Consider the following 26,316-nt stretch of genomic DNA (forward strand, 5'->3'; position numbering starts at 1 on the left):
AAAGGGCGGGAAGAGAAAGACGCGCTACCATTGGCGGGCGCACGCACGAGAGGGCGGGGCCGAGGGGCGGACGGCCCCGGGAGGGGGCGTGGCCTCCGCCGCAGCCGCAGCGCCGGGCCGCTCCGCGCCGCCTCCCCGCGGCGCTCGGGGTCGCTGCGTCGGCCCGGGCAGCACCTAAAGGCCCTTTGGAGTTGGTTTTTACCTGCCCGAGCGCCGCCGGGCCGATGGAGCGCGGGGAGGCGCGGCCGCTGAGCACCCAGCGGCGGCAGCCGCGGCTCCCGGTACAGCCGCGCCCTGGGCAGCGGCCCGGGGCTTCGCCAGGTTCATCCATGACGTTCAATATACTTCTAAAACTGAAATCTTGTAAAATAAATTTCAGTCGAAATAACAGCAGTGGAAACAAACTGCACGGACCAGTAGAAGCTGTTTTTTCCTTTTGCATTTAAGGTGGGAAATACAATTTTACAAAACGTGTGCATTTCTTAATTACTGCTTTTGTTAATGACAATTCAAGTGAGATACTGACTCTGGTAATAACAGAATTATGGAAAGGTTATAACGCGTGTACAAAAACATTAACAACATTTACACTAAATAACAGATTAGTGAAGTTAACACTGACAGCCAAATCATGGTGTAAACTGGTGCGACGCCCCGACCCGCCTGAAGGCTGAATTTGGCTCAGTACCTGTGTGAAAAACGTGCTTTTTACACAATATTAACAATTTTGTGCTTTCACACGTGCCTTGGAATTTTTCCTCCTCAATATACACCGTTTTCAGCTAGCACCAACCCCACCACAATGCATTCATACTCACGTGTGCCCTTTTCACATCCAGCAACAACTTTGCTCAGCTGGTTTTGGAGCTGGAATACGCAATAAAAGGCATGCAGATAAAACACTTCGAGTCAGCTGAGGCAAGTGTATACCTTAAGGAGTGCTGAGTACCATGAGCAACGGTGTAATGATAGCAATAATGACCTCAGTGCAGGGCATTTGCTGGCAAATACTGGGATTTTTAATTATTTTTCAGTGAGTGCCCACAGGTGCCAATTTATCTAACACACCAGAAGCAAAAAATACAGCAGCGAGGGCCTCACTATTATTAGTTGTTTCATTCCTGTGTTATACAAAGAGCCATCTTGCTGGTGCTTAAGCGTTCTTGCTTTAACAGCCTGTTCTTAATCAGCAAACCATGTACTGAATTTTAAGCATGCAGTTATATCTTACATGGGAATGTAATGGGATTCAGGCTAGTTCATAAAGTCAAGCTGCTTTGTCCAGAGATGGACATAAGCTTGTGCTGAACTGTATTTCTGAGTTGGGAACACAAATAGGATGTCTAAATACAGTACTGGACTGAGGCTCTGCCTCAAAAACGGTTTGCTTCTGTGCCTCTGAGTCGCACACAGTCATAATTTAACAAGTGTACACCCAATTTTTGCCCAGATGGAAACACCCTGCCCCTGATTTCCAAACAATCTGCGGCAAAAACTCGTACAAACCACTTCTGGGGAAAGGTGGAGGCACGGGCGAGCAGACACAGAGTAAACAATGAAAATCCTTGGTCCTGAAGTCCATTGGCTACTGACACCCACCCCCAAGGAATTACCCTATTCACTTACGTCTCCCTCTCTTTGAGATAAGCAGTAAGGCAGGGCTGTAACCCCCACAAAGGAAGGAAGGCACCAGCCCGGGAAGGCACTGCAAGGTTCCTCAAGCCGGGCACGCTTGTATGATCTACCTCATCTCTCTTTTTGTAACAAACCTTTCCACCTTTGCAGCTCATTTCACTGTCAGAAGCTTGACTGTTGCCGAGCTCCCCCCCTTCTTTGGCAAGCAGGGCTGACCAACCCGCTCAGAAAGGCCTAACAAGGTAATGTCTGTACAGTGCTTAAGAACAAGCAAAGTGCAATGTAAGTGCCAAATGTTCTTATTTTAGAGATTAATGAGTTAGTACTCCAAGAAATATATGCACTGAGGTAACTATAGCTTAAATACTACATTCCCTCATGATTTAAAAAAAACAAAAAACAAAAACCAACTTACAGAACTTTTCACTCTAGAAAAGATGAATCCTGAATATGAAGTGGTAATACCTTACTTATATTCTGTCAAGCTTACCACAGCCATAGAGTGTCCTTTTAGCAAAAGCAAAACCAGGGAGGTGAAGTTCTCAGACAAACTTAAGAACTCTGCATTGATGATTTCCTCCAATAGCATCTTTGCGATATTTCCAGCACAGGTCTGCTCCCACACACTACATCTAGAGAAGCTGGTGTCTCATAATGCAGGAGCAATGCACAATCCACTTGCAGATCTAGCATTCTGATGGCCAAACAGCCAGAAATACCTGCTAGCAAGGGTAAGTAGGATCATAATTGGCATGAGCTCTCCGAAAAGTTCAGGTTTTGCCCTTAGTCAAGTCCACGCTCCTCATTTGGGAGTCTGTGACAGTAAGGCTGTACGTAGTATCCACTGCACGAGCTCCTATCAGAGCACTCCAGCTATCAAGTATAAACGGAGTATCCTGGTGGTCAGAAAAGGATCAATGCAATAATGAATTAAACACTGCACATACTTTTCCTTTTTCATTCCTGTATCGGCTTTGGCCAATAACGGACCCAAGATCCAACAGACTAATGATCTGGTCAGGGAAACCAAACCCTACATTCCTATGCACTGTGTGGTAGATTTAAGACATGGCACAAAAGAGTCAATAGCACCCTAAACAGTAACCAAATACTGCTGTAAAATGTTGATGTAAGTACCAGAATTCTCCTGGTTTTCAAGTGTTGAAAAAACACTGAAAATACCCCGACAAGGTATCCTGGTTCTGTTGAAGCACTAACAGCTGTCGCAGATCCCGCTTAGTGGTTTCATTCTGCTCTCTTACTCCAGTGCTCCTGTCAAATATTCCCTTCATCGATGCTCTGCAACTTCAGTCTTTGGCCAGCGTGGGGCCTGATACCACGCCGTGTGTTCACACTGCCTCCTGGCAGAGTCCGCACAGGGAACAGAGCTCCTGGTAAAGCATCTTCCCCAAACAAGCTGATTTTCACATCAGCTTCAATAGCTTTTGCTAAACTGGATGCGTAACTGTCCAGAGATTTATGGACTTCGGCTTTTACATGAAGAACAGAATTCTTTGCAGCTTCTGGGGAAAAAAAAAAAAAGCAACATATGAGAAAACAAAGAATTGATCAGCATGGCTGCGCAGCTGCTGGAAGGCCAGTGTTTTGTAAAGGTATGATCATGCCCTCTGCAAAATAACTACCCTACAGAGCGCATTTACCAAGGGTTCCTAAACCATTCTATGAACACAAAGCTTCAGAGTGACCTCGACAGGTCAAGCAGAGAAAGATTACCTCCAATTCAAGTGGGGGAAAAAAAAAAAGATCTGATGAAGCAAAGTGCTTATACACATTTAACTTTGAATTAAGTGTATCTTGAATGATTTTCTGAATCTGAACCTGCGCACGCAGGATTTTATTGGTCTGAATTTGTACCCAACTGAAGTCAACAGCCTGATTTCTGCTTACTACCTGGAGTCCAGGATTAGGGACAATGGGAATTGTCTGGCATCAGGCAAGAATTCATGCAGAAGACAGGAACAGAACCCTCAATTTGTACTTCCTCTGCTGTAAGCATGACTTACAGCGATTCTCAAGTGCATTTGGACTAAGATCTCACACTTCATTGACATGACAGTTTAAGAGCTATTTTATACTATGTTTTAAGCCCAAACATCAGATGTTGTGTTTATGCAGTCCCCAAATCCCAACGGCTTTTTCCAAATAGTGATTAAAATCATCAGTCTGTTGTCCTTAGGCTTAAAATTGTTCCAGCCACACTGTGGGACCCACCTCTACTCCCAGTGGGGAAGCTGTAGAGCTCTCCATGCCAGGAGAGGTTGGAGACTGCAGTTGCAGACAATAGTGTACTTCTTCCTAACCTTTTATTACCTTGGAGACACCTTCTCTTCAGTGTTGATGTAGTTGCTTTTGTAGCTTCTGTATAGCTCTCTACCCACCATGTTGAGCAACACAGGTGTTTGTCCTAAATGTAATTCTTCAGTGAGGCTACTGAAATAATTCAGAGTCTCAGAGATCCTGCAAACCCAGAGACATACCAGGGAGAATTGCTAAACCTGTGGGGAACTTTTGCATCTTTCACTCTGCTGCACAAGAAATTAGATGCTTGCCCCTACATAATCACTCAGAAAGATAATGGGAAACGTATGGTAAAGTATTTGTCCAAGGAAATAATCACCTCATGCTGGGAAGAGGGCAAATATGAATTTTGCCAAGACGTTTCAAGATAAAATTCCACAGAAAGAGTCTTCTCATTATTTCAGAATCATAGAAATCAGTCGAGTTTTATTATTACTTGATTCTAAAATGCATTCTGCTCAGTTTTGTACTGTCCGCAATCATTTACTGTTTGGTAAATTCAGTTGTTATTATCAAGTCTTCTAGTCCTATTATTTAACTATCAGCTTAAACTAACTTTGCCATATTTTACAGATTATCACAGCAACACTTTGCTAGCACAGAATCAAGTGAGTTGACTGAAAAAAAGTTGTTCATCTATTTTCACCCATATGTGCTGACAAACATACTCAGTAAAGTAAGTAAAGTAAAAAAAAGTAAGTGAAACAGAATGAAATTATATTCAGACCATTGAAGTCTGTAAATGGAAGAATTTCAAGTCTGTGAACGACAAAGTTGAGACGAGGCAGCAAATGAGAAACAGCGGGATAATGCAATTAAAGTACGTGGGCAAGAAAATGTATTCCCTGAGAAACACAAACCAGACTACAACAGCCACCAGATGAGTGGAGATGCAGAGAGGATACTGCTGTGCAACATAAATGGTATGTGTGCAGGGAATCCCAGCTTCTAACTCTTGTCCTTGTCTGCCGCTAATTGAGAACTGGAGGAAAGACCTGACCTTACTTGCTGTTGTACTCACATGGTCAGGTCTGTCAACATGAACAGTGCTCAGATATGTTTTAAGGCAATTCTGAAGGTCCTGGGAGGCTTCCTGAACAGGCAGTATAGTTGGTTCTGAGCATTTCCATACTTAACACCTAAACCCACCTTTAATTTGCTCCACTTCATCTTCAAATGTCACTGAACTCCTCCTTCGAGGAGGACAGATGCAGTGTGGGGCATGAGGGCCATCTGAGCTATAATCTTCAAGAAGCATTGCATCTGTTCCTGAAACAAAGCAAGAGTTCTCAAGAACGACAGAGTAACACTGGGATACAATATTTAAGTGGTGGCAAAAACTTTTCAGTCTATAGCAGTTTCTGCAAAAGTTGTCTAAACCCAGCTTTTATGAGTTAAATTTCAGCTTGAATTAAACACTAATTTTTAATCGAAATAAACACTAAAAAAAAAAAAAGAATGAGGTCAGAGTTTTCATTCAGAGCATTCGGAAATCTTTTCTCATTAGCCATCTAAAACCTCAAGCAGCTCTGAAACGCTCAGCTGCAGAGCTTATAATGTCAAGAGGACAGCAGACAAAGGTGAAACCCTACCTTCGGTAAATAAAGGGTAAAGTTGAGGGCAACTCCCCCCATTTCCTGGTGAAGACAAGAGGCTAACAATGGCTACCCCAGAGGCAGACCATAGCTGCCAAATGTCATGTTTGTAATCAGACCTGGATGGAAATCTGAACTGGAGAATTTTCTGTTCAATTTAGTTTGTCTCTAATAACCTATTTTGTCTTTCTTGAAGTGTATTTTAATGGGGAAAATTCCCTTGCTGGTTGAGAATGATTTTTGTCTGATGAGTCTTTCATCCAGTCCAGGAATTATTTTTTTTATTTCACCTCCCTGCACTTGCTTTGCACCTTCCCAATATAAAATAGCGTTTACAAGCACGAGGAAATTCATCTCGGCATCTCTGCAATGCTTTCAGACACAGGGCAAGACTGCAGCCTAGACCAGACCTCCCCTGCAGTGCTGGTCTCTCTGCTGTGTAAGGGAGAAGCGGATCAAGCGCTTCGGGGAGATGCTAGGACAGTGTGGAGTGAGCAGCCCTCAGGGAAGCTGCTGTCGGAGGACACAGCTTGCACACATTCGATGTGTGACACTTTACTATCAGCCCATTTACTCCTGTGATGGGACAACAGGCCTGGGACAAAGAGCCTTCACAGGTTTCAGAACTCCTCCAGACGGTGGCTTCACATTCCTCTTCACCCACTTGGCTGCTTTTGATCCCCAAATTTATTCTTTTTGCAATAAGGAGCTGTTCCAGCGCCCATTTTACAGGAAGTGAAAGACATCACTGGGGACGTACCTCTAGACAACATACTGCTCCATAGGTCTAGTCTTTGCTGACAATTCATTGTGATATAGCAAAGTGATAAACTTTTTAAGGCGAAACTCATGCGTTATGTCATATGTCTCCCTCCAGCACACAAGAGAGAACAAGCTGCTGCCCTACTACACAGTCCCAAAAAAGCTAACCACTTTCTGCGCTGTTCTGTGGACCAGCTGGGTTTGAGGCTGTCTACTGAGCACACTCCTACTAATCTCCAAGGGTACCGGATCCTCTTCAGAAACACAGTATGCAATGGAAGGGTTGCACTAGGAAGAAAGAGATACTTTGTTCCATGGAGCAGAATTTTAGTGCATTTTTTTCAAGTAAGGCTGGTAAAGGGACTAGCCTCTTATTCTTACAGGGTGGATCTTTGTCCTTGGAATAATTGATCTTAAGGCAGCATTCCCAGCAATTGGGACTCAGATCTCACTTCATATTTTGTGTACAGCTGGCAACACTTGATTTTTTTCATCTCCTACTACTTCACCTGTTTTTCACGACATGAAAAGCCCAGCTTCTGTTTACCAGGGCAGATAAAGACACAGCTGCATTGCAGGCCACGGGATCGTGTACTGCAGCAGGCAGCACTGACAAGGGACTAAGGCTTCTTTCTGCTCTTTAGTTCCTCAGAGTAAAGGCATCCAGTGAAACAGTATTTCACAGGGGATCAGGGTACATCCATTCCCAGGCTACGGACTGTACCCCCTCCATAACAGTGGCATCTCTAACAGCATTCACTGTGTATTTAGCTTGTTCGCTTGTTTAAACTGCTCCGTACCATACCTCAAAAGATAACACAACCTCCTCTTAACTGAGGCTGGTTTAGCAGGATGCTATTCTCCTTTATCACATACAACTGCAGAATACCCACAACAGGCATAAAACTACCAGCGTAAAACAACTACCAAAATAAATCTTAGCTCCACAGACTTCCTTTAACAAAGTAAGAAACAAACCTCTAACACCAAGCAATCGTTAGAAGATCACCCTCTGCTGTCTCAAGAGCAGAAATACTCTTTAAAATAACTAGTGCAGTTAAGGAGTGGTAGCTGAATTAACTGCCAGAAAAATCTAGCTGCAGTACTGGATAGAAAATTAGTGGCAGAACTCTTTCCCCCTTTTCCAAACCACCTTCAACTGAGAGGTCTTTAGTAGTGATGCAATTACTGTTGAATTAGCGATGAAACCATCCTAAGTGTTTATGTTTGTACTGCAGGATGAACAAGACAAGGTCTCTTACAAACCGGGAAACAGAGAAGCACATTCTCCACAGCACTTGGTTGCTCTGTTCCTTGCAGATACAGGGAAAGTGCCTGAAGAACAACAGAAACTAAAGGAGAAGGGCACAAAAGCAGCAAGTCCTGTTCCCAGAACACATTATGAAGGGAGGATCATCATTCCTTAAACAGTATTTTGCAAGTAAATATATTGAGAGCAAGGAAGGAAAAAAGCAACTGCAGCAGTTTTGTTATAACGGTTGGACCAGATGCTTCGTGTCATCCATCCACCAAGAGACATCTGTGTGCATAAATACAGACTATCCCAGAGAGTTCTGCCAAGTTACAAGTGCAATCTTCTGCCCAAGAAAAGAGAGCAAGAGACTTTTAGTTACCTGAATCCTGTGAGCAGCTGAAACCTGTGTCTCCTGTGCTGCTGCTGTTTCCTAACGGCCGCCCACCTGCCATGAGGGCAGTGAGATGAGGAGACAGTCCCAGATCTGCAAGAGTTTTGTTCTTGTTACACAATGAATGTTTAAAGGGTCTGCAATAGTAAAAAGCTCTTCCAGTAATACCCACTCTACTGCCTTGTTTATTATTCTACATACAAAATTCACTTTGCTGATCCAGGGTGCACAGCGTCTGGACTTCCCCTCTTAGAAATTCAGTCAGCAGCTTTCAGGTATCCTTGGGAGTCCTGCCATGTGGCAAGTCTCCTTTCTACCTGCACCATCTCCCTCCCACTCTTTTTGCAATTGCATGTGTTTTATCAGCCAGCCAGGCTGCACAGGGAGCACGTGCACTCAGAGAGATGGCGATATTTGCCAGACACCTTCTAGACAGAGACAAACCTGGTAGCCACCAGCAGCTGTGACTGGCCGTTAGCGTGGCAGGAAGTTCATGAGCAAGGCTGGGGCACTGTGATGCCTGGCTTCTTTCAAATCCCCCAAGCAAGAAGGGAGGAGATTCTAGAATTCTTACAAAGATGCTGTCTTTGGATCACACTCAAGATTCATCGTGGGTTTGGTTGTGGTGGGTTTTTTTTTCCTCTCCCTATCAACCTCGAGCTAATACACCTGATAAATTTGAAGCTCTCAGCTTCTTATCGCTTGTGAAGAGAAAGAACTTTCCTGTCTTCTCCCTCCCACCTCAGTTCCCAATTCATCCATAGCATCTCCTGGACACAGATTTGCCAAAGCTCCAGCAGCTTGTGATGTGGCTGCAGCTGCAGAACTCTCATTTAGATGGGTTCTCTCCCAGTGATCCCAGGTTGCAGAAAAGATAATGGATGCCTTGCTACTCTCCCCTTCTTTCTGCATTTTAGATCTTCCTTCCCAATTAACTAGCTTCAGTTCCTGCCTCTGCACAAAAAGTCCTAAGGGACCCCATTTCTGGAAGCTTCTGAACAGGACCAGGAAAATGATCAAAAAAAAAAAAAATCAGAATTTCGTTGCATTGCTACTTTAAAAAAAACAAACTCTGGGCAACTGAGGCTCTCAGCCTGCAACTTGGGGTGACAAATAGTTTTACTCTTTTACATAGTTTTACTTTATGATAGTTTCTTCATAACCGTTAAGCCTAAAAACTGAATTTACAGCACTAGAAACACCAGTTTAACTTTAGTGGATCTCAAGGAGTTGTAGCATAAAGCCATGAATCAAAGTGCTGCAAAATGTACTACTGGTAGTGCTGAAATCTGAGTAACACAAAATAGTAGGCAGATGAAAGGAAATGCTTGAATGAGAAGAAAATTAATTATTTTTAACCTCATCACTATGTCTTCTCCAGCAGAGAAAATTTTACTAGAGTAGGAGGAGGTTAACTCCCGCCAAAAAAATTTCTCCTTTCAAGTGTCCGTGATAACCTGAACAAAAGACTGCTGAAACCTCCAGAAACATCCCACTTTGTTTCCAGAGCCCTGAAACATGCCAAGCACACGCAGACGTTAAGCCTTGCTCTTACAGGCGTTAAGGAAGAGTGCCTTTTGCAGCCGTGCGTCTTACCTGTGATCCTATTGGAAATGCTGAATAACCTGGATGTCCTATGGCGCTGAACGAAGGACTCGCGGTAATACCGATCCCCAAAGCACATTCCTAGTAGTTCCTTGCGCACTGTCTTGTTCCACAGTCCATAAATTAGTGGATGGCAAATGGCACTGGAAAAGGACAACCACGTAGCTAATGTCTCCAAGGCAGGGGAAATACTGTTTTTTCCCCAAAGTGCCTCTGATGTAATTACTACCATGTAAGGCCCCCACGTAATCACGAAAGCACCGATGACAACCAAGATGGTGATGAAAGCTTTGCACTGGTTGGCTGAGTAGACAACCCCTTGGAAAGCGTTCCTTCGGCTGCCAGAAGAGGACGTGGAGGTGCTGGAGTTCTTCCTCCCATTCCTCTGGGAGTCCTCCTCCACGATGATGACGCTACCACAGTGGATTTTGCGGGCCTTAATCCTTGCCACGCGGAATATGAATCCGTAGCAGATCATCATGACCACGAAAGGCAGCAACGCGCACCAGATCTGCCAAAAGGCAGTGTAGCCAGCCTCTTTATGCCAGGCCGCCACACACATCCACTTGAACTGGTCAAACTCCAAGGATGACCAGCCAAAAAGGGGAGGGAGGCAGCCAATGAGGGAATGTAGCCACACATACACAAGAGCTACCACTGCTCTGTTGCCTGTTATCTTCATTGGGTAAACCATTGGGTACAGGACAGCATAGTACCTGGTGGACAAGAAAAGAAGGAGTCAACAGGAGCACAAAAGATGCACAATAAAAAACCCCCATATTTTAACGATGTTGGTATCTAGTTCTCTTTCCTCCAAACCTCGAAGCAGGCTCAGGGACCCTGTTTATAAAAATTACATGTAAAAATACATATCGTTGTAGTCAAGATTGCAAAACTTGGCTGAAGGCACACATGCAGCTATGAAATCTGTTCCTACGTGTGAGTGCATGTTTAGGGTATAATATGGACCTTAAAGTGACTGCCTCTTGTTTCTCAAGTAGTATGTTATCATACCATCAATAGCTTTAGAAAACTCTAGATGCCTGTCTGCATTGTGCTTTACTGATGACATCACTTTCTTCTGTTCTGTATCAACATTTCACAAGGGGCTAGAGCAAAAAAGACACTACAACGGTACGCAACGTTATTCACTGCAGTGCTTCTCAACTCTATGAACAGCCAACGAGTCGCTCTAGGGAACGACGAGGCAATTCGTTACGATTCACTAGAAAGAGCTGCTTACCGGTCTATAGCTATGAGTCCGAGAGTAAGCATGCTGGCTGAGCTGATCAGCATGTACAGCAGGGCTGAGAAATTGCACCAAACGACTCCGAAGATCCATTCCCGCCTGATGGAGCTGGTGACGACAAAAGGCAGCACCAGTACGGAGAGTAGAAAGTTGGAGAGGGTCAGGCTGAACACAAATTTGTTGCTCAACGTGAGAAGGTAAGACTTCCGATAGAGCGTGACCACAATCACCAGGTTGCCCAAACAGATGAAAATAGCAATGACGATGATAGCGATGGACTCCGTTACTCTGACTGCCCCATCTTCATGCGTGGTGAGGTTCCTCAGGCCCTTCACGCTGCTGAGGGAGGAATTGCTGCTCATGGTCAGAGCGTGCAGAGTTGGAGCAGCCAAGACATGCTGAGCAGCTAGAAGCAGAACAACGCTCAGAAACATTCAGGCAAGATTTCTTCAAACTCTCTCCAAAGACTGGAGGCCCTTTTGCCTGCGTGAATTAAAATTTACCTGTAGGATGCAGGAAACCATTTTAGATGGGAAAACGAGGGGGCAGGCCTGTGGGTACACCAAAGAGGTCAATGACAGAGCCAAGCCTAGAACAGGGAAGAAACTGTCTGAAAGACAAAAAGAGGTGGAGGGGGGGAAACAAGGAAGAAAATTAGCACATTTTACTTTAAAATTTTCTAAGGATCTTACTTGTTTCTAAGCCATACTTACCAGCTGTGCATCTCACTCAGTCCCTTCATTTAGGCTGTGAAGAAACACCAGGAATGTCACTATCAGTCCTGTTTCTCTCATTTTAATAAAGTCACTTTTTGAAAAAAAAAATCTGCCTATTTATCCTGATTGTTACCTTGTATTCTGCCTATGCAGCATTTACTGGTGGTCTGCAGACGCCTGGCCAGTCATACTCTGCTGTCTCTTTCTTAAGAGTCACTAAGCAACATTCAAAGACTCGGGGATCATTGCACATCCTTTCTCAACATCGCTTCTCCATGTTCATGACCTTAGCTACAGCTATTTTATTGCCAATACCAAAGGACTGGGGGAACTGGCTTTCTGTACATGAGGTTTGTGCATTAAGCCAAAGTCCACCCTACAGAAATGTTTTTGTTTTGTGAAACCTCGGTATTTCTCCCAATTTCTCGGCAGCCTTCTCCCTGCTGACTGCGACAGGCACTCCTACCTACTTCATTCAATCCTTCACCCATCTGCAGGCCAGCATACTGAAGAAAAAACACCACCAAAAAGTGCAAATACGCAAACCAGAAAACTAAAGAGTCTACCAATTATAGATTAACATTTTGTGGAAACTGGGAACTTGGGGAAAGTTCTATCAGCTAACTCTGTGGCTGTGCCCACCCACGGCTCCCAAACGGCCGGGACTACTCACAGAAACGCTTCGTCTGCTCGGCTGCTGTGGCCTTAGGCTGAAACGTCAGGCTGGAGAGCTGTGTTTTTTCCATTTTTATCTGTGCTTTCCTAAGAGCATAATTAAAGCCATTACTGGGCCATGCTTGGTGAAACATAACTTGGCTCTTCTGTAGCGAAGCTGTCTGCCGACTGTTTGCAAAAGTGTTTCCCCTCAAGTTTGTTTCTCAACACGCCTGCACCACCTCCGTGAGCCTTTCCAAGACTTTTTGGACTGGTGCAGGTTTTGGACTGGTGCAGCCCGAGGGGCTGCGGCCGCTCCCTACAGCAGCGGCGCCCGGGCCATCCGCTGCTCCCCGTCCCCTCACGGCCCCGCTGCCCCCCGCGGCGGGACAAGGCCTCCGGGAGGTGGGCACGGCAGGGCAGCCCGGGGCGGGGGGAGCATCCCATCCCATCCCATCCCATCCCATCCCATCCCATCCCATCCCATCCCATCCCATCGAGGCGTGCCGGCACACACAAAGCCAGCAGTGTCGAATTAGAGCTACTGGAGGGAGGGAGGGAGGGGGTCGCCATTTTGCCCCCGCGCTCCCTCCGGCAGCGAACAAAGGGCGGGGGCAGGGTCCTCCGCCCCCCGCATCCCTCACATCCCTCACCCTCCCGGGTCCCGCCGCCGCTGCTCCCGCTGTGTCGTCCCCCGCCCCCCACCCCCGGCCACCGCCGGCAGCGCACTCACCGCCCGCCGCCGCCGCCGCCACACTGAGGGGTTTCGGGTTACAGCGCCCCGGACCCCCCACAGCCGCCGCCGCCGCCGGCAGAGAGGCCCCGAGCCGCGGCCCGACCCTCCCCCGCCACGGCCATGCCCCTGCCCCCGCCCCACCGCCTCATCCCGCCGCGCCCCCTCCCCGGCCTCGCCGCCCGCCATTTTCTGTGCGGCCGCCCCCCCCCGGGCGGGCGGGGTCCCCTCCCCGGTCTCGGCCTGTGGGGAGCCTCCCGGACACCCCCGTCCCGGCCAGGGGGGGCTTCTTCCCCGGCCGGGCCGCTCCGCTCTGCCGCCGCGGGGAGAGTCCTGCCGTGCCCCGGCTGAAGGGGGGCACCGCACCCACCCCGCGGGCCCGCCCCGAGGCGCAGCCGCCACTCCCCGGGGCCGCGGGGCTCCTCGCAGCGCTCCTTCCCTGAAAAGGCAGGAATCCAACCCAAAGCGGGGACATCTGTTTTGCACCGAATCAGGTGAGGTGGCTTGCCCCGGCAGTCAGTCGCAGAGCGGGGCAGATGCTAATTGCTAGATTTCCTAGACCCCGAAATGTTATTAAAAATAACACAGAGCAGGCTCTGGGAGCTCTTCCCCCCATCACCTCAAAACAAGGCACAGGCGAGCATCGTATAAAGGGTGAATGATGATTAAATGCCGTGCTCGTGCATCCCCAACTCTCAGCTTCCCCATGTCCTGGCAAGTCCCTCGAGCGCAGGGGACGACTGCTCCGACTTGAGCTTTGCTGTGTTTTGGTTGCTCCGTGGTTTGGAGGAAACGTGAGTTTTCCCGACACAGGCGGCACGTTCCGGTGGCTGCTGTCTCAGGTTGCCCCGGTGCCGTGGCCCGTCCAACAGAGCCGGACGGCGGGTTGTGCCCCCGTGCTCGGGAAGTTCTGCGGAAGTTTGTCCTTTGGATGATGCAGAAGCGTCCGGAGCACCCAGCCATTAGTGCTGGAGTAGTAAATCATGTGTCACACTCAATCCGTTCGACTAATGCTTTTCTACAGGATTTCAAGCTTACCATGCCATCACATTTTGACATTTTTAGAAAACCATCTTTGGACAGCAAAAGATACCCAACCAACACAGGAGTGTCCCCACGGATGGATGCACCCACACGTGTCACATCTAAAACAGCGTTAAGGTGTGTGCTGGCACTGGGTGACACCTGCAGAACCTTTGAGCACGGCCAGGGAGACCGGCCCTGGACCATCCGGGCTTAGAGCTCCCCATGACCGTCGCGGCCCGGCGAGCTCTGCGCTTGCACCCCGGGCGGGGCCGCCCTCGGGCCGGGCGAGACGCCAGCGGGGATGCGGCTAGAGGCGCGACCGCCCCCGGGCACCCGCGCGTTCTGCGCCGGCCGCTGCAGCCCAGTTCCCCGGGAGCGGGGGCTCGGGTGAGCGCAGCGCCGCCAGGCAGAGGCACCCCCCGCCCTCTCCCCGCGCAGCATGACAGCTCCCGGAGCCCGCCGCCATCCAGCCGCACCGCCGGCACCTCCCGGGCGGCAGCACCACCCACCCCCGCCCTCCATACGTCACTTCCGGCGGCCACCGCCCGATTTCCGGTCTGCGCGCGCAGGGGCGCCCCCGGAAGCGGAAGCTCCGCAGGTGGCGGTTCCGGCGCTGCTGCCGTCAGGGGAGCAGGGGCTGCGGCGGGGAGGCGACGCCGGGCGGGGTGGGGCAGGGCAGGGCAGGGCAGGGCAGGCTAGGCTAGGCTCCGCCGCCCCTTCCGGCCCCTCTCGCCTTCTCCTCCTCGGCGGGGCCTCCCCCCTCGCCTTCGCCATGCACCCCGTTTTCCAGAGCAGCCGGCGGGACTTCACCTTCGGGCCGTGGAAGCTGAGCGCCGCCCGGACCCACATCATGAAGTCGGCGCAGGCCGAGAGGTGAGGCGGGTGTGGGCCGGGGGGGGCGTGGGGGGTGATCTCTGCGGGTCGCTGACCCGCCCCAGGGCGCTCTGGGGCTGGGGTGCGGGGAGGAGCCTCCGCGGGGCTGGGGCCTCACTCCCTGACAGCGGGGGGCTCGGGGCGCCTTGTCGCCTTGAGCAAGGAATTAATAACGTTCCCTGGGTGGAGAGACGCTGTTTAGCCTTCTAGCTAGGGGGTGAGGTGGTTTGTTCCCTCACTACTTGTGGGAGGGTAAGCTCGCCTCTTTGGCTTGAGAAACTGGGATGATTTGTGTTACAGATGGTTTCCAGAATTCTGGTTTTAATGGTTGCTAATGGTTTTGGAGGTCTGGACCTCTGTGAACTGAAGCCTGCTAATTAGAAGTCTGTTTTTCTTAATTACTTTTTAATGGCGATTAAAGTTCTTTTAAATGTGGTCCACAGACTCTCATAAGCCATTTCGTGGTAACAGTTATTTTAAGATAGAGGTTTTCATTAAAAATTTATCATTTGCTCTCTCCTTGTAGTAGTAATTTCTCCTGCTGCCACACTGTTGGAGAAAATGCTCCTGTGTCAGCATCAAGTTCTTAAGTCAGATTTGCTAATGTGGAACTGAACAGCTCAGCTGTGTAGTGCCATAGCTGACCTTGGTGGCGGTCAGATTTGACAGATACTTCTTGGTTTCTGTTTCTGGAATACATACGTGGAAACTTTGTTAGTCATGTTAAAATATCTTCATTCGTGTTGCTTTTAACTTTTCTGAGGCTAATTTGTTTCATAAAATCCCATGTCTTGAGAGGCTACACTTTTTTTTTACAGTAAACTATATAAACGTTATTTTTTTTAACATAACAGCATAATACTGATTTTTTTTTAAAAAATAGATATCTGCCTTAAACCAGGTAAAAACTATGTGCCTTCCTCCGTCTTTATCCTATCTTCAATGCCTAAAATAATCTTCTCAAACTGCTTCTGACTAATGGTCCTTCAGTTTTTGCAATTACAGGTAAGAAAACTTGAATCCTGTGATACAGTCATTTTTCTGTAATGAGGATTCAACATCCAACTAAGCTGTACCTGTGTCCTGCAGAAGGAGGGCTGTTATTAGAGTGTCCGATTTTTATGGGGTGTTTGTGAAGACTTACTTTGTAGGATGCTACCTCTTAAAAATTTTTGTTCTTAAGATCAGGAGGTTGTTAACTCTCTTCGTTGTCTGTGAACACGAGAGAGGCTTGAACTGCCAGTCTAGAAGCCAAATTGCCTGCTGTACTCATCTTCTGATCTATTCAGTTTCTTTAACTGTAGCTATTTTTAAATAGTCACCTCTTAATTTTCAGAAGTTACCTTTATCTGTTTAGATGTTTTTGAGGGACATATGGTTTTTCAGAATGTGTTGAAAAAGGCTAAAAAGTAAAGTTGCAAGAGCCACAACATAAGCTTGAAAGAACACGGAGGATTTTGCAGGGTAGGGAAGAGAAGTCCAAAATCAGCCATTTAACTGTAGGTCTTGGTACCTAGCATGAGATACCCAAAACAATTCTTCCACTTCAAATTTGAAGAGTCAGGAACTATGCAGTTGCAGAACTTTTACTCAGCTTCCTTTTATAACGTATTTCTCATGGCATTTTGCTTTTTTTTATTGCTTGGGGAACATCAGTAGGATCTGTCGGGGTTTTATTTCTGGCAAATGTATATCACAAAAATCTCTCAGCAACCTCTGTGGAAAGGTGAAGGATTAAATGTGCCATAGCCAACTATGCTGGAGTTGGCCTTTGCAGGTCAAGGAGCCTACACTTGATGAAATGGAAAGGTTCATAACATTATTCTGCCTCCTTTGGGAAAGACATAGGATCTTGCTCTCTAGACGTATGAATTTTCTATTTCTGGTTCAGTTTGGTTAGCATACTGTTCTTTGGTATGCAGGGCTACGGAAATAACCACTTTTGTTCAGGAATGTCTTATTATCAATGTGAAAGTTGTGCTTGGGACACTTTTTTTTTTTTTCCCTCCCCTCCGTAGAATTAGTATATTTCCTATAGTTTTCTTCTCCCCAGATGTCATATATTTCTTTTTAATCTTGATAAGTAAAGCAGGTAGTGGTAGGGGGGAAAGGAAATATGTGAAGCCTTTTGATAATAAGGTCCATATGTATATAAAGTGGTGTTACATGTGTGTGTTTTTATATATAGTGTATGTATATATCTACATACGTATAAATAAGTGTAAAGACTGATGTAAACCAAAATGTGAAATGGGATATTTTGAGATTTTCTGCAGGGGTCATGCTTACTTGATTCCTGCAGTACTTTGTTCAGTTGTGGCTGTGGCTTTCATACTTAAGGTTGCAAATACTGGTATGTGTTCTCTACCAGCTTGGGAAAGTACTAGAGCACAGGTAGTGTCTTCTGTGCTTCTCACATGCTCTGCCAGGGTTGTTCTCAGCCCCTTTTTGTAGAATTTGGAGGTATGGACCATTGTGAAGTGAATCTAAACTTGCTGACAATGAGTGCTCCTTCCTAAAACTTCTTTCTGGCACCTGCTGAAGTAGTTCATGGACCATCCAGGGATTTGCTACAACAGGTTGAAAGCTGCTACTTCTTGCTTATGAGAGTTTGTTTGTTTTTTTCTTATTTCTCACATATCAGCCTTCTGTATGAGCCTGATGGAGAAGGAATGTGTTAGGAATACTTTTGTGGTGGAAAAGTGACTTTGGATCAGTGACTCTGCAATTCGCGTCAGGTGATTAAACTGGGAAAACAACAAAGTTTTGCAGAACATATTGATGATGTGTCTTCTAAATTACCATGGTCTAAAGAATACTTATATCAAAACAAGGCCAGTTTTCACTGAACTATAGCTGAGGGATCTCTCTTCATGGGACTTTTATTTTTCTGTGCAGATTGGCTGATGAATTACACATGCCTTCCCTGCCAGAGATGATGTTTGGAGATAATATCCTAAGAATACAGCATGATCGTGGTTTTGGAATTGAGTTCAATGCAACAGATGCTTTAAAATGTGTCAATAATTGTCAAGGTATGATCAAAGTGGCTTGTGCAGAGGAGTGGCAAGAGAGCAGGTACAGTATTTTATCACCAGTGGGCAAGTACTGGTGTGTTGTATGTGACACTGTTACAAAGTAGTTAAAAAAACAGACTGAACTCCTGAAGAACATGTTGTGTTTGGTTTTACCATGGATACAGTGTGTGCTCACAGAAGTCACTTGGCTTTTTTTTGCCACGCTCATCCTAGCTGTTAAACTGGGTCAACTACATTTTTCAGTTGTGTCTTGGATTTCTTAAAATAAACTACAAGTTTAACATGGCTTAATGTTGTTTCTGTTTACTCAAACTCATAGGGCCTTGAGTGTTACAAGATTGTGCTGTGTGGTGTTTGAAAGTGCAAAATGCTGTACATACTCAAACCCTTAGCCTTAGGAATATAACAGAACAGTTACCATGCATGAGAACTAACTGTACTGCTTAGTATGTACCAAATTAGTTGCAGAGCACCTAGAAATAAAGCACAGACAGAAATCGAAGCTGTCATGAAAACTAAGGCAAATAGCAGTGTTAATGATTGCGGTGTATTATCAGCAGATTGCTTTCTGCCTACTTAAAGAAAAAATGATCTTGAAATACAAATTTTTCAACAACATTGAACTAAAATCTTTATTTTGACTCATAGGACTGTCATAGTGTTAGCACAGGAATTCTCATAATGGTTTTCTAAGTTATTATAGAAACAGATGATGTGAAAAAAGCAATACTGTATGATTAAGTCTTGACATCATCATTGCAGCACAGACAGTGCTGCTGGTTTTCTCGGAAGAGTGTGGGAATTGTAATACATAATGTTATGTGAGGTTATAATTTTTTAAGAATTACTACAAATTACTGTTTCTCACTTCAGGAGTGAGACTGAGCACACCAAGGAAGTTGTAAAGCCGTATGATTGGACTTACACAACAGACTACAAAGGAACATTGCTGGGAGATGCTGCAACCTTAAAGGTAACCATTTTCTCCTTGTTAAATGCTGATTGCATATTGTTTCAGTCAAACACAAACACCTTTTTTTTGCTTCATAGTTTCTGACTTCAAGGTATCATTTGGGCTTTTCGTGTCTCAGCATGTTATCTTCAAATCATGGCTTATTTTAATAACTGTTGTGGTTTTTAAAGGCGTTTTAGGATTATATAAAAGGCTGCTGTTGTGTCCCTTAGTGAGGACTTAGTGAGTAAGATTCATGGGAATCTTCAGCACTTGCTAGGTGCCCCTCTGAGATCCTCACACACAGCAGAACTATCAACTGTGTAATTCTCTAGTATCTTTACTCTGTTGCTTGCCCATTTGTCTCAGCAGATATGTAGATCTGACTGCTTTCAATGGCTTTATGTTTTTCTGCAACAGTAACTCCTCATTTAAACTCACAGGCCCTCCCTTGTCTTTATTTACTATAAGACTGAAGTTCCCAGCTTCTCTTCACTGTGTACAGACTGCTTGCTGCTAAGCAGATAATCTATTAATTCAGTAGGATTGCGTTAGTTATAGATCACTTGGATTAAAAGTGCAGCATAGAAATAATCGATGTCTTGTTGGCCCGTAGTCGTTAGGCAGCAGAAGTGTATGAGTGTATATGGAGACCATGAGGTGGAAAACATAGAGGTGCTTGATTTCCATGGAAAGGCTTTATCAGAATCCTGTTCAGGGCTTGTAGTGGGCTAGAGATACTAAAGGCATGGAATCCTGTTTATAACCCACAGCTTCCCATTTATATGTTAAACACAAGGCATCTTCAAACGTTTTGGAATACAGAAAATGAGAGAATTGTTTGCAGATGAAACTCGACTGAGGCTGCACCCAGGGGGAAGTTTATTCAGAGTTTTCAACTCTTGGTTTTTGCATTGATTGATGTTTTCTCTTGGAAGCTTAGGTTTTAATTTCAACTTTTTCCCTTAGAAATTCAGGATGTTTTAAGCTTAGTGCCCTGAAAGCTTTTTGCTTTCTAAAACTAGCAATTGTGGGATTTAAAAGCTCAGGACAAACTGTGTGTAGCTTGGCAACAAATTAATGTGCTAACTCTTCTTAATCTTTTTCTTTAGGTTGTTCCTACAACAGAACACATAAATACAGAGAAATTGAAAGCCAGGGAACAAATTATGTTTTTTGAAGAAGTACTTCTGTTTGAAGATGAACTTCACGATCACGGAGTGTCAAGTTTGAGTGTAAAAATAGTGAGTACTGAGAGGCTTGGTGTCTCAGTTGGCTAATGTATTCAAAATGCAGTCACTTCTTGCATGTTCCTTCTGGGAATTAAAGTTTAAAATGCAAAGTTCTTTATCCTCGCTCTTAGAAATACAATCCTACTGGAAACTATGTTGTCTTGACGTCTTTCTGTCAGTTGCTTCAGGCACCAATCTTTTCCTTCTTTCTGCATCCTGCCTAAGAATCTTTTGAGAGGTCTGCCCTGCTGTCCACTGATAGCTGTAGCGTATCAACGGCCCAAATTTTGATTTTACTACTGAAAGCTCCTCATACTATCTTTTGTTGTGAATATCTGATGTAGATAAGTGCATACTTAAAGCAAAACTTTGTAATATGCTGAATGGAACATCTTTATTTTTGCAGAGAGTTATGCCTTCCAGTTTTTTTGTGCTACTGAGGTTTTTCTTGCGGGTCGATGGGGTACTTATCAGGATGAACGATACAAGGCTTCATCATGAGGTAAACCCTTATTCGCCATCATGAATATTCTACTGATGCTCCCTTGCCATGTTATTTTCAGAGAAGACCTGCTGATATTCCTGTAATTTGATACTGATTTTGGGGGCATAGAGGTTACCTGAACTGAACTTTCAAGTGTAATTTGTCATTGTGGTGGTGCTGAAGTAGCAGCAAGTGCTGGATGCCATGGGGCTAGGTATTATATGAGCAGAGGAGGCTACCCCTCACGTGAAGTCATCATTTAAATATATTTGACAGACGCAGGTTGGAGAGGAACTACAAGAGGAAAAACAGGCAACAGTAAATGGTGTGATATTATTCTTATCCTCATCTCAGTAAATGCTTTTTGGCTTGTCTGATATATGACTGCAAGTTTTAACTTGCAAATAACTGTCCATACTACATTGAGTTCTAGTATCTCATAAATAATACAGAACATAACAGTTTTGGTTTGCTTATTCTGTCTAGCTGTGTTTGTACTGATGGTGGGGTTCTAGCTGAGTAAAGATTAACAAGCATATTCAGTCATAGAATTTATTTTTTTTTCATGCATGCATGCAGAAAGGTGATTTTTTGGGAAAAAGAACATCTTTGTCTTTGTGAATTTGAACGTAAGTTTCTGCTCCCAGGTGAAAATCTGTGGTCAGCCAAATTCAAATGCTTACTAAATTCAATGCATTTAAAATGTTCATTTTGCACTGATACTAGATGATAATTCTGTCTTAATTTTTGCCATTTTTTTTCTCATTAGGCTGATAAGTCCTACATGTTGCGAGAATATACATCCAGAGAAAGCAAAATATCAAGTTTAAAGGTACTGCATTTTTTTGAATGTGTGTTTTTTTTTTTTCTTCTCTCTGCTTTTTAAAATTGCTTTATGGTCAACATAGAAAATACTGGGTCAATAAGTCATTCTTTGTTAGGCTTAGAATTGATACAGAGCAAAAACCTTTCTGCTTATGCAACATTTATTTTGGTGATTTAAGGGCAGATTTGTGTTTGTAAATGCTCAGATCACATGACAAGATAAGGGGTTGGGTTACTTTTTCTACTTTTGGGTTAACAAGATTGATTTTTTTTTTTTTTTTTTTTTTTGATAGAACTGTGCAGCACAAAATCAGGTAGTCCATGTCCCATGATGCTAAATTTCAGGGCTGGTTGTATGCTTGCAAGTAGTATTAAGGGTTAAAATCTGTTTGACTCATTCAGTTTTTCTCAGATAAGTTTAATAGCCCACCTTAAAACTCTGGTAATGGCTCAGAATAATTTGTGGCACACTTGGAGTTGCAGCTGTTGATTTTTATTCTTCACCCAGCACCTGATCTTGGGTGTTACTGTTACTTTCCTTCTCCCTTGTTTTTACTTCACCTGTAAAAAGTGAATGATATGTTACTAACCTTCTGAAGGAATATTTTTGCAAAATTCTTTTCTTTTTGAGGAAAGGGGCACTGTGTCATTTCTTAACAATATGTGATCCCTATAAACAAGACTGAATCCAGACATGAGCTTTTTGATAGTTTCGTGGGTTTTGAAATGCAAATCAGCGATCGAGGTTTTACTTCACCTCATGTTTAAAAATTATCATCTACGCTGTTAAATAATTTTTGCTGCCTGTCGTGTTAGAGAGGAGGTGCATATGGCTTTTCAGTTCCCTAGATCAGCTTGCGTAGGTAAAGCAAAAAAGATTCCTGCTTCACTTAGGTTTGAAATAATTGAAACAGCAGTATGATTCCTTGCGTGTTAGGGGTAGCCAAAATACAGGTCGCATTTGAATAGCTCTGGATCCACTTCTTAAAGAATGTTGTTAGAAAGTTTGAAGGTGGTTTGCTTAATATGTATTGTTTGGGTTTTTTCATCAAATGTCTTGTATGTGATGAAGTTGTCTACAGGAATCTCCAGAGAAAGATACTGATTAACTTAATGAAACCACCTAATTTCTTCAAATATGAAATTAAAATATAATGAGTTTTAGTATTTCATATAAATATCTGAGGTGGACTTCATAAAACTAAGACACATATCGAGGTATATCAGTTATCAGTAGCTAAATCTGAGCAGCTCCAGTGAATATACTGCAATGGCTGGAAGACATTAAGCATGGGATCCCTTGTGGCTCTCCTAGTCTCATCTAGAGCTAGAACCTCAAAAAGACTGTTTGTTACATTCAAATGATAAATACATTTTTTTAAAATATTGTAGCTGTTCATGAATGTGTCTGGCTTTCTTGTGCTCTTATGATCTGCTGCTTAAAGACATTGATACCTTTCCTTAGCCTATTGATCCACACAAGGAGTAAAAGACTGTATGTACATTTAGAGTTACAAGATCAATTTTAATAATCATACCTGACTTTAGGTGTTTAAATCAGAGAAATTATAGATTAATTGACTGTAAAAGTTTGGGTTTGGAAAAACTCCCCCCCCCCCCCCCCCCCCCCCTCCTTTCATTCACTTGTTTAATGTAAAATTTTTGCTTCTTAGCACGTTCCACCTTCCCTGTTCACGGAACCTAACGAGATCTCTCAGTATCTACCCATAAAGGAGACAATCTGTGAAAAACTAGAATTCCCAGAGAAGCTGGAGCCTAAACCAGAAGCGTCACTGGAAACCATGTGTGTTAAGTCTAAATAAATGTGACTTTATATGGACTTGAAGTAGACTGGAGATAATGTGATCACGTAACCATTGCCATGGGGGGAGGTTTCACTACAAGTGGAATAAAAGAATTTGGCTAATTTTTCTGTAGCCCTGAGAGAAAACATTTCAAGCAGGTTTTGCTAATGGTGTTTTTTGTTTATTTTTTTAACCTGTATCTGGAGTTAATGATAGACTCGTGGTGAGTTATAGTTTTCAATGGCACTGGAGAAAGACTCTCATGATTAAGAGTCTGGGTTCTGTTTAGTTCACCAGTTAGGCAGGAGTATTGCCTGGACCCTCCACCATAAACACTTCTGTGAAGATTTTGTTATTGCTGCTTCAGATGCTAAGAGGCTACTGGAGTCATGAAATTGGCATGATTTTATTGAGAAATCATCCACAGTAAAAAAAAAAAAAAAATTTCCTCTTCATTTATTTTGAGCTGTTGGTCCTAAACTACACATTTTTCTTGGCTTCCCCTACTGTGAGCTGATAATCAACTAAGTTACATTTTGGAGTTTCTGATCCAGACTCTAACTTAAGAATATTAATTTCATCTGAAGATAGGTTTAAGGAGAAAAAAACCCACATTCGTTTGACACTATATAAAGGTAAAATTACCTTGTTTCTGCGGCATTAACTCCAGAGCAGGAGAAAAGCTGGAGGTTGAGACACACATGCTTGTAAGTCTGTTCACAAATGCTAGTTGAATCTGATGCCAGCCCGATTTCTCTAGGCAGTTCTGGAGACTATTGCTTGGGGTCTGTGTGCTGCTACAGTCCTGTACTGTATTGGAAACGCTTTGTACTGTCCTGACCTTCTGTTGGACGTACCGGATGGTGCCCACGTGTGATGGTTATGCTGCCCTGACAGTCAAACTGCTACATTGCAGAGTAGCTTGAAGCTGGGGAAGAGAGGGGTGTTTAGTCTCTGCTCCCTCTGCTGGTATTCGCAGTTTGAGAACCAAGATCCTATATAGCCATAAAAGGATGCTAACATGTATTCCAGATACATCGTTTGGGTTTATTTTTACAATTCTTTACATTCTGATATTAATAGAAGCGTGATCACGTGTATAGTCATGGTTTTAACTCAACACTTTGTAGCTTAAACTTTCAGTATTTGTATTGCTTTTGAAAATCCCAAATTATGTTAATGGTTTGTCCTAAGAATGGGGGAGCTAAACAGACTTGTCTAAGTTTCCTGCTCACAATCAGTGAAGTGCAAGAAGCAAATGACTGTAGTGAAAAGCAGGCCTTGTGGTTTAAGGTGATGGCAGATAGGAATGCATACACGTTCTAATTTCTTGGAGTTTTTGTTTAAAAATCTTCATACTCTATACTGCATGGCTTAATAGAAACAACCCATCTCAAAAGGTGGTACCTAACCAGGTCTTTTGAGAAATGGTTTTCACTTAGCGAAGACCCTGGGGTTTTTAGAAAAAAGTCTACTGCCATCGAAGTGACTGTTTTCTTAATAAAAACAAACAACAGACTTTGTTTCACTTTTGAGGCAGCCTGGTCTAATGAATTGATTATAAGGTCAAAAGGCAGGAACTAACTGCAGGTTTTCCTGTGTCACTGATTTACTCTAAGGACAGGGAAGTCACTTCTCTGTGCCTCAGTTCCTTGTATGTAGAAATGAGAGTTGATACACGCCTACCTCACTGGGGTCTGTGAGGATTATTTTGTAAAAAGTTATTGATTAGAATTTGTTTTCCTTAATACACCTTCAGCCTTATCTTTGGAATCCTTTGGAAAGGATTATTACTGCAAAAGATCTTACGATCCATAAGGATAAAATGAGTGAAGAAAACTGAAACCGAACAGTCTCTGAAAGGAATTATTATCAGCCAGACATGATCTGGGTGAGTGAATTTATGGCCACTTTGAAAGAGAGGTGGGGTCCTGTATATTTGCCATTAGAGGCTTACATTCTGTTGGCTTTTTTTCATCTTCCTGCACTTGTTTCCTGAAGATTTTAGTCTCAGGATGAAGAAGGGGCTGCAAATGAATGCAGCATGGAAGTGATCAAAATTCTTTCGGTAGCAGGATTATTTAGGTCTGCTCCAGTGACAGAGGGATATGGGGAGAGGGCGAAAAGGAAGGGAACAACAAATGAGGGTGAAGAGGTATTTTTCTGGTAGAAGTAAATTGTGGCACTTCTTTTACACTGAGCATATATTATTTTACATGCCTTAAAGGCTTACAAAAACACACTTTAAAACTGGTAGTGACTGAGAGGAGAGCTTATGTAGTGCTAGCGTGAAGGAAACTATATCGGCATTTGTTAATTAAAATTGTGATTTGGGTTAGTCAGTGATGCTAACATTATGCTCCATTGGGCTGAAGTATAGTGGGGGGGACCCCACCGAATGGACACCTAACATTGAAAGGGATGCTCTGCATGTTTAGCTTATTCTGTGTATTTTATCTTGTCCATCATACATACGAATTTGTGACCCGTTGATACAGTTGTCTTGAATGGACTTGAATCCTGACTATATAGATATGTGATATCCATCTGTTTTGGGTGCTGTGCATTTAAGTGGAACACACATGTTGGGGAAATCACAAGAACGTGTTTAGGAAGTCGCAGTTACTACAAACTAAAACTTGGAGCACTTTGTGACTCTCTTATACCACACAAATTATCAAGAAGCAGCAGCATAAACTGGTGTACCACAAGCTCTCTGGTACAGATTTTCCACAGAAAAGTACCACTTTGGACACATAATTTTAGGGGGAGGGGAGTGGGGTGATTCTCCAGCTGTTTTGTGGCGAGTTTAATATGTGGCGGTTTATATTCTTTCTTGTATGTCGCTAAATAAAATGTACCAAACGTTTTATAGTTCTGTTTTTATCTGAGCAAAATAAACCGAAATAACTATTTGTGATGCTGAATGTTACATGCGAGTAAGATGGTGTGTCCGCGTGCCTTTGCCTGTCATCAGCCGCTCTGGCTAGTTATGAAAATAAGGTGGGACTTTTTCAGAACAGGGGAAGAGCTGCATTAGTGGGAGGAAAATTAAATCTCTATTTCTGTAAGCTTCACTATTGCCAAGTAATGGAGTCCAAAGTGGTGGGAGGAGATAGGATACAGCTAGAGAAGGAAAACCGGCAGAGAGGGTGGGCTCTTGTTTT

The 26,316-nt window shown here is 44.1% G+C and overlaps 2 protein-coding genes and 1 long non-coding RNA gene across 4 annotated transcripts; 2 read left to right on the plus strand and 1 right to left on the minus strand.

Annotated features, from left to right (window-relative positions):
* Positions 1–370: 370 nt before the first annotated feature.
* Positions 371–4,589, plus strand: LOC141935733 (uncharacterized). The gene is made up of 3 exons (XR_012626617.1): positions 371–447; positions 1,786–1,877; positions 4,528–4,589. It is a non-coding gene; the product is annotated as an uncharacterized LOC141935733 (long non-coding RNA).
* Positions 425–13,000, minus strand: GPR161 (G protein-coupled receptor 161). Of its 2 annotated transcripts, XM_074852209.1 has the most exons (9): positions 12,915–13,000; positions 12,201–12,289; positions 11,525–11,558; positions 11,315–11,421; positions 10,806–11,217; positions 9,554–10,278; positions 7,946–8,050; positions 5,104–5,223; positions 425–3,158 (listed from the first exon to the last, which is right to left on the minus strand). In XM_074852209.1, the coding sequence occupies exons 5-9, from the start codon at positions 11,171–11,173 to the stop codon at positions 2,911–2,913; spliced, it is 1,566 nt and encodes a 521-aa protein (XP_074708310.1). In that variant the 5' UTR covers positions 11,174–11,217; positions 11,315–11,421; positions 11,525–11,558; positions 12,201–12,289; positions 12,915–13,000; the 3' UTR covers positions 425–2,910. The 2 variants fall into 2 exon arrangements, with proteins under 2 accessions (XP_074708310.1, XP_074708318.1); XM_074852217.1 differs by lacking the exons at positions 11,525–11,558; positions 12,915–13,000 and having other exon boundaries at positions 11,315–11,400; positions 12,201–12,530.
* Positions 13,001–14,542: 1,542 nt separating this feature from the next.
* TIPRL (TOR signaling pathway regulator) lies at positions 14,543–26,019 on the plus strand. Its single transcript, XM_074852236.1, has 7 exons — positions 14,543–14,813; positions 17,712–17,891; positions 18,725–18,824; positions 19,916–20,047; positions 20,442–20,537; positions 21,289–21,351; positions 23,018–26,019. The coding sequence occupies exons 1-7, from the start codon at positions 14,713–14,715 to the stop codon at positions 23,165–23,167; spliced, it is 822 nt and encodes a 273-aa protein (XP_074708337.1). The 5' UTR covers positions 14,543–14,712; the 3' UTR covers positions 23,168–26,019.
* Positions 26,020–26,316: the final 297 nt, after the last annotated feature.

This window comes from Strix uralensis, chromosome 2, assembly GCF_047716275.1.
Source record: "Strix uralensis isolate ZFMK-TIS-50842 chromosome 2, bStrUra1, whole genome shotgun sequence".
NCBI classification, from domain to species: Eukaryota; Metazoa; Chordata; class Aves; order Strigiformes; family Strigidae; genus Strix; species Strix uralensis.

Bases quoted from the DNA above. Each gene is read 5' to 3' on its own strand.
- TIPRL (XM_074852236.1), top strand. From the start codon at position 14,713: ATGCACCCCGTTTTCCAGAGCAGCCGGCGGGACTTCACCTTCGGGCCG. The intron at 20,538-21,288 runs GTAAACCCTTAT...TTTTCTCATTAG, and splicing joins ATACAAGGCTTCATCATGAG to GCTGATAAGTCCTACATGTT. The intron at 21,352-23,017 runs GTACTGCATTTT...TTTGCTTCTTAG, and splicing joins GCAAAATATCAAGTTTAAAG to CACGTTCCACCTTCCCTGTT.
- GPR161 (XM_074852209.1), bottom strand. From the start codon at position 11,173: ATGAGCAGCAATTCCTCCCTCAGCAGCGTGAAGGGCCTGAGGAACCTC. The intron at 8,051-9,553 runs GTAAGACGCACG...AAACTCTTGCAG, and splicing joins CATTTCCAATAGGATCACAG to ATCTGGGACTGTCTCCTCAT. The intron at 3,159-5,103 runs GTGGGTTTAGGT...TTTTTTCCCCAG, and splicing joins TGAAGTGGAGCAAATTAAAG to AAGCTGCAAAGAATTCTGTT.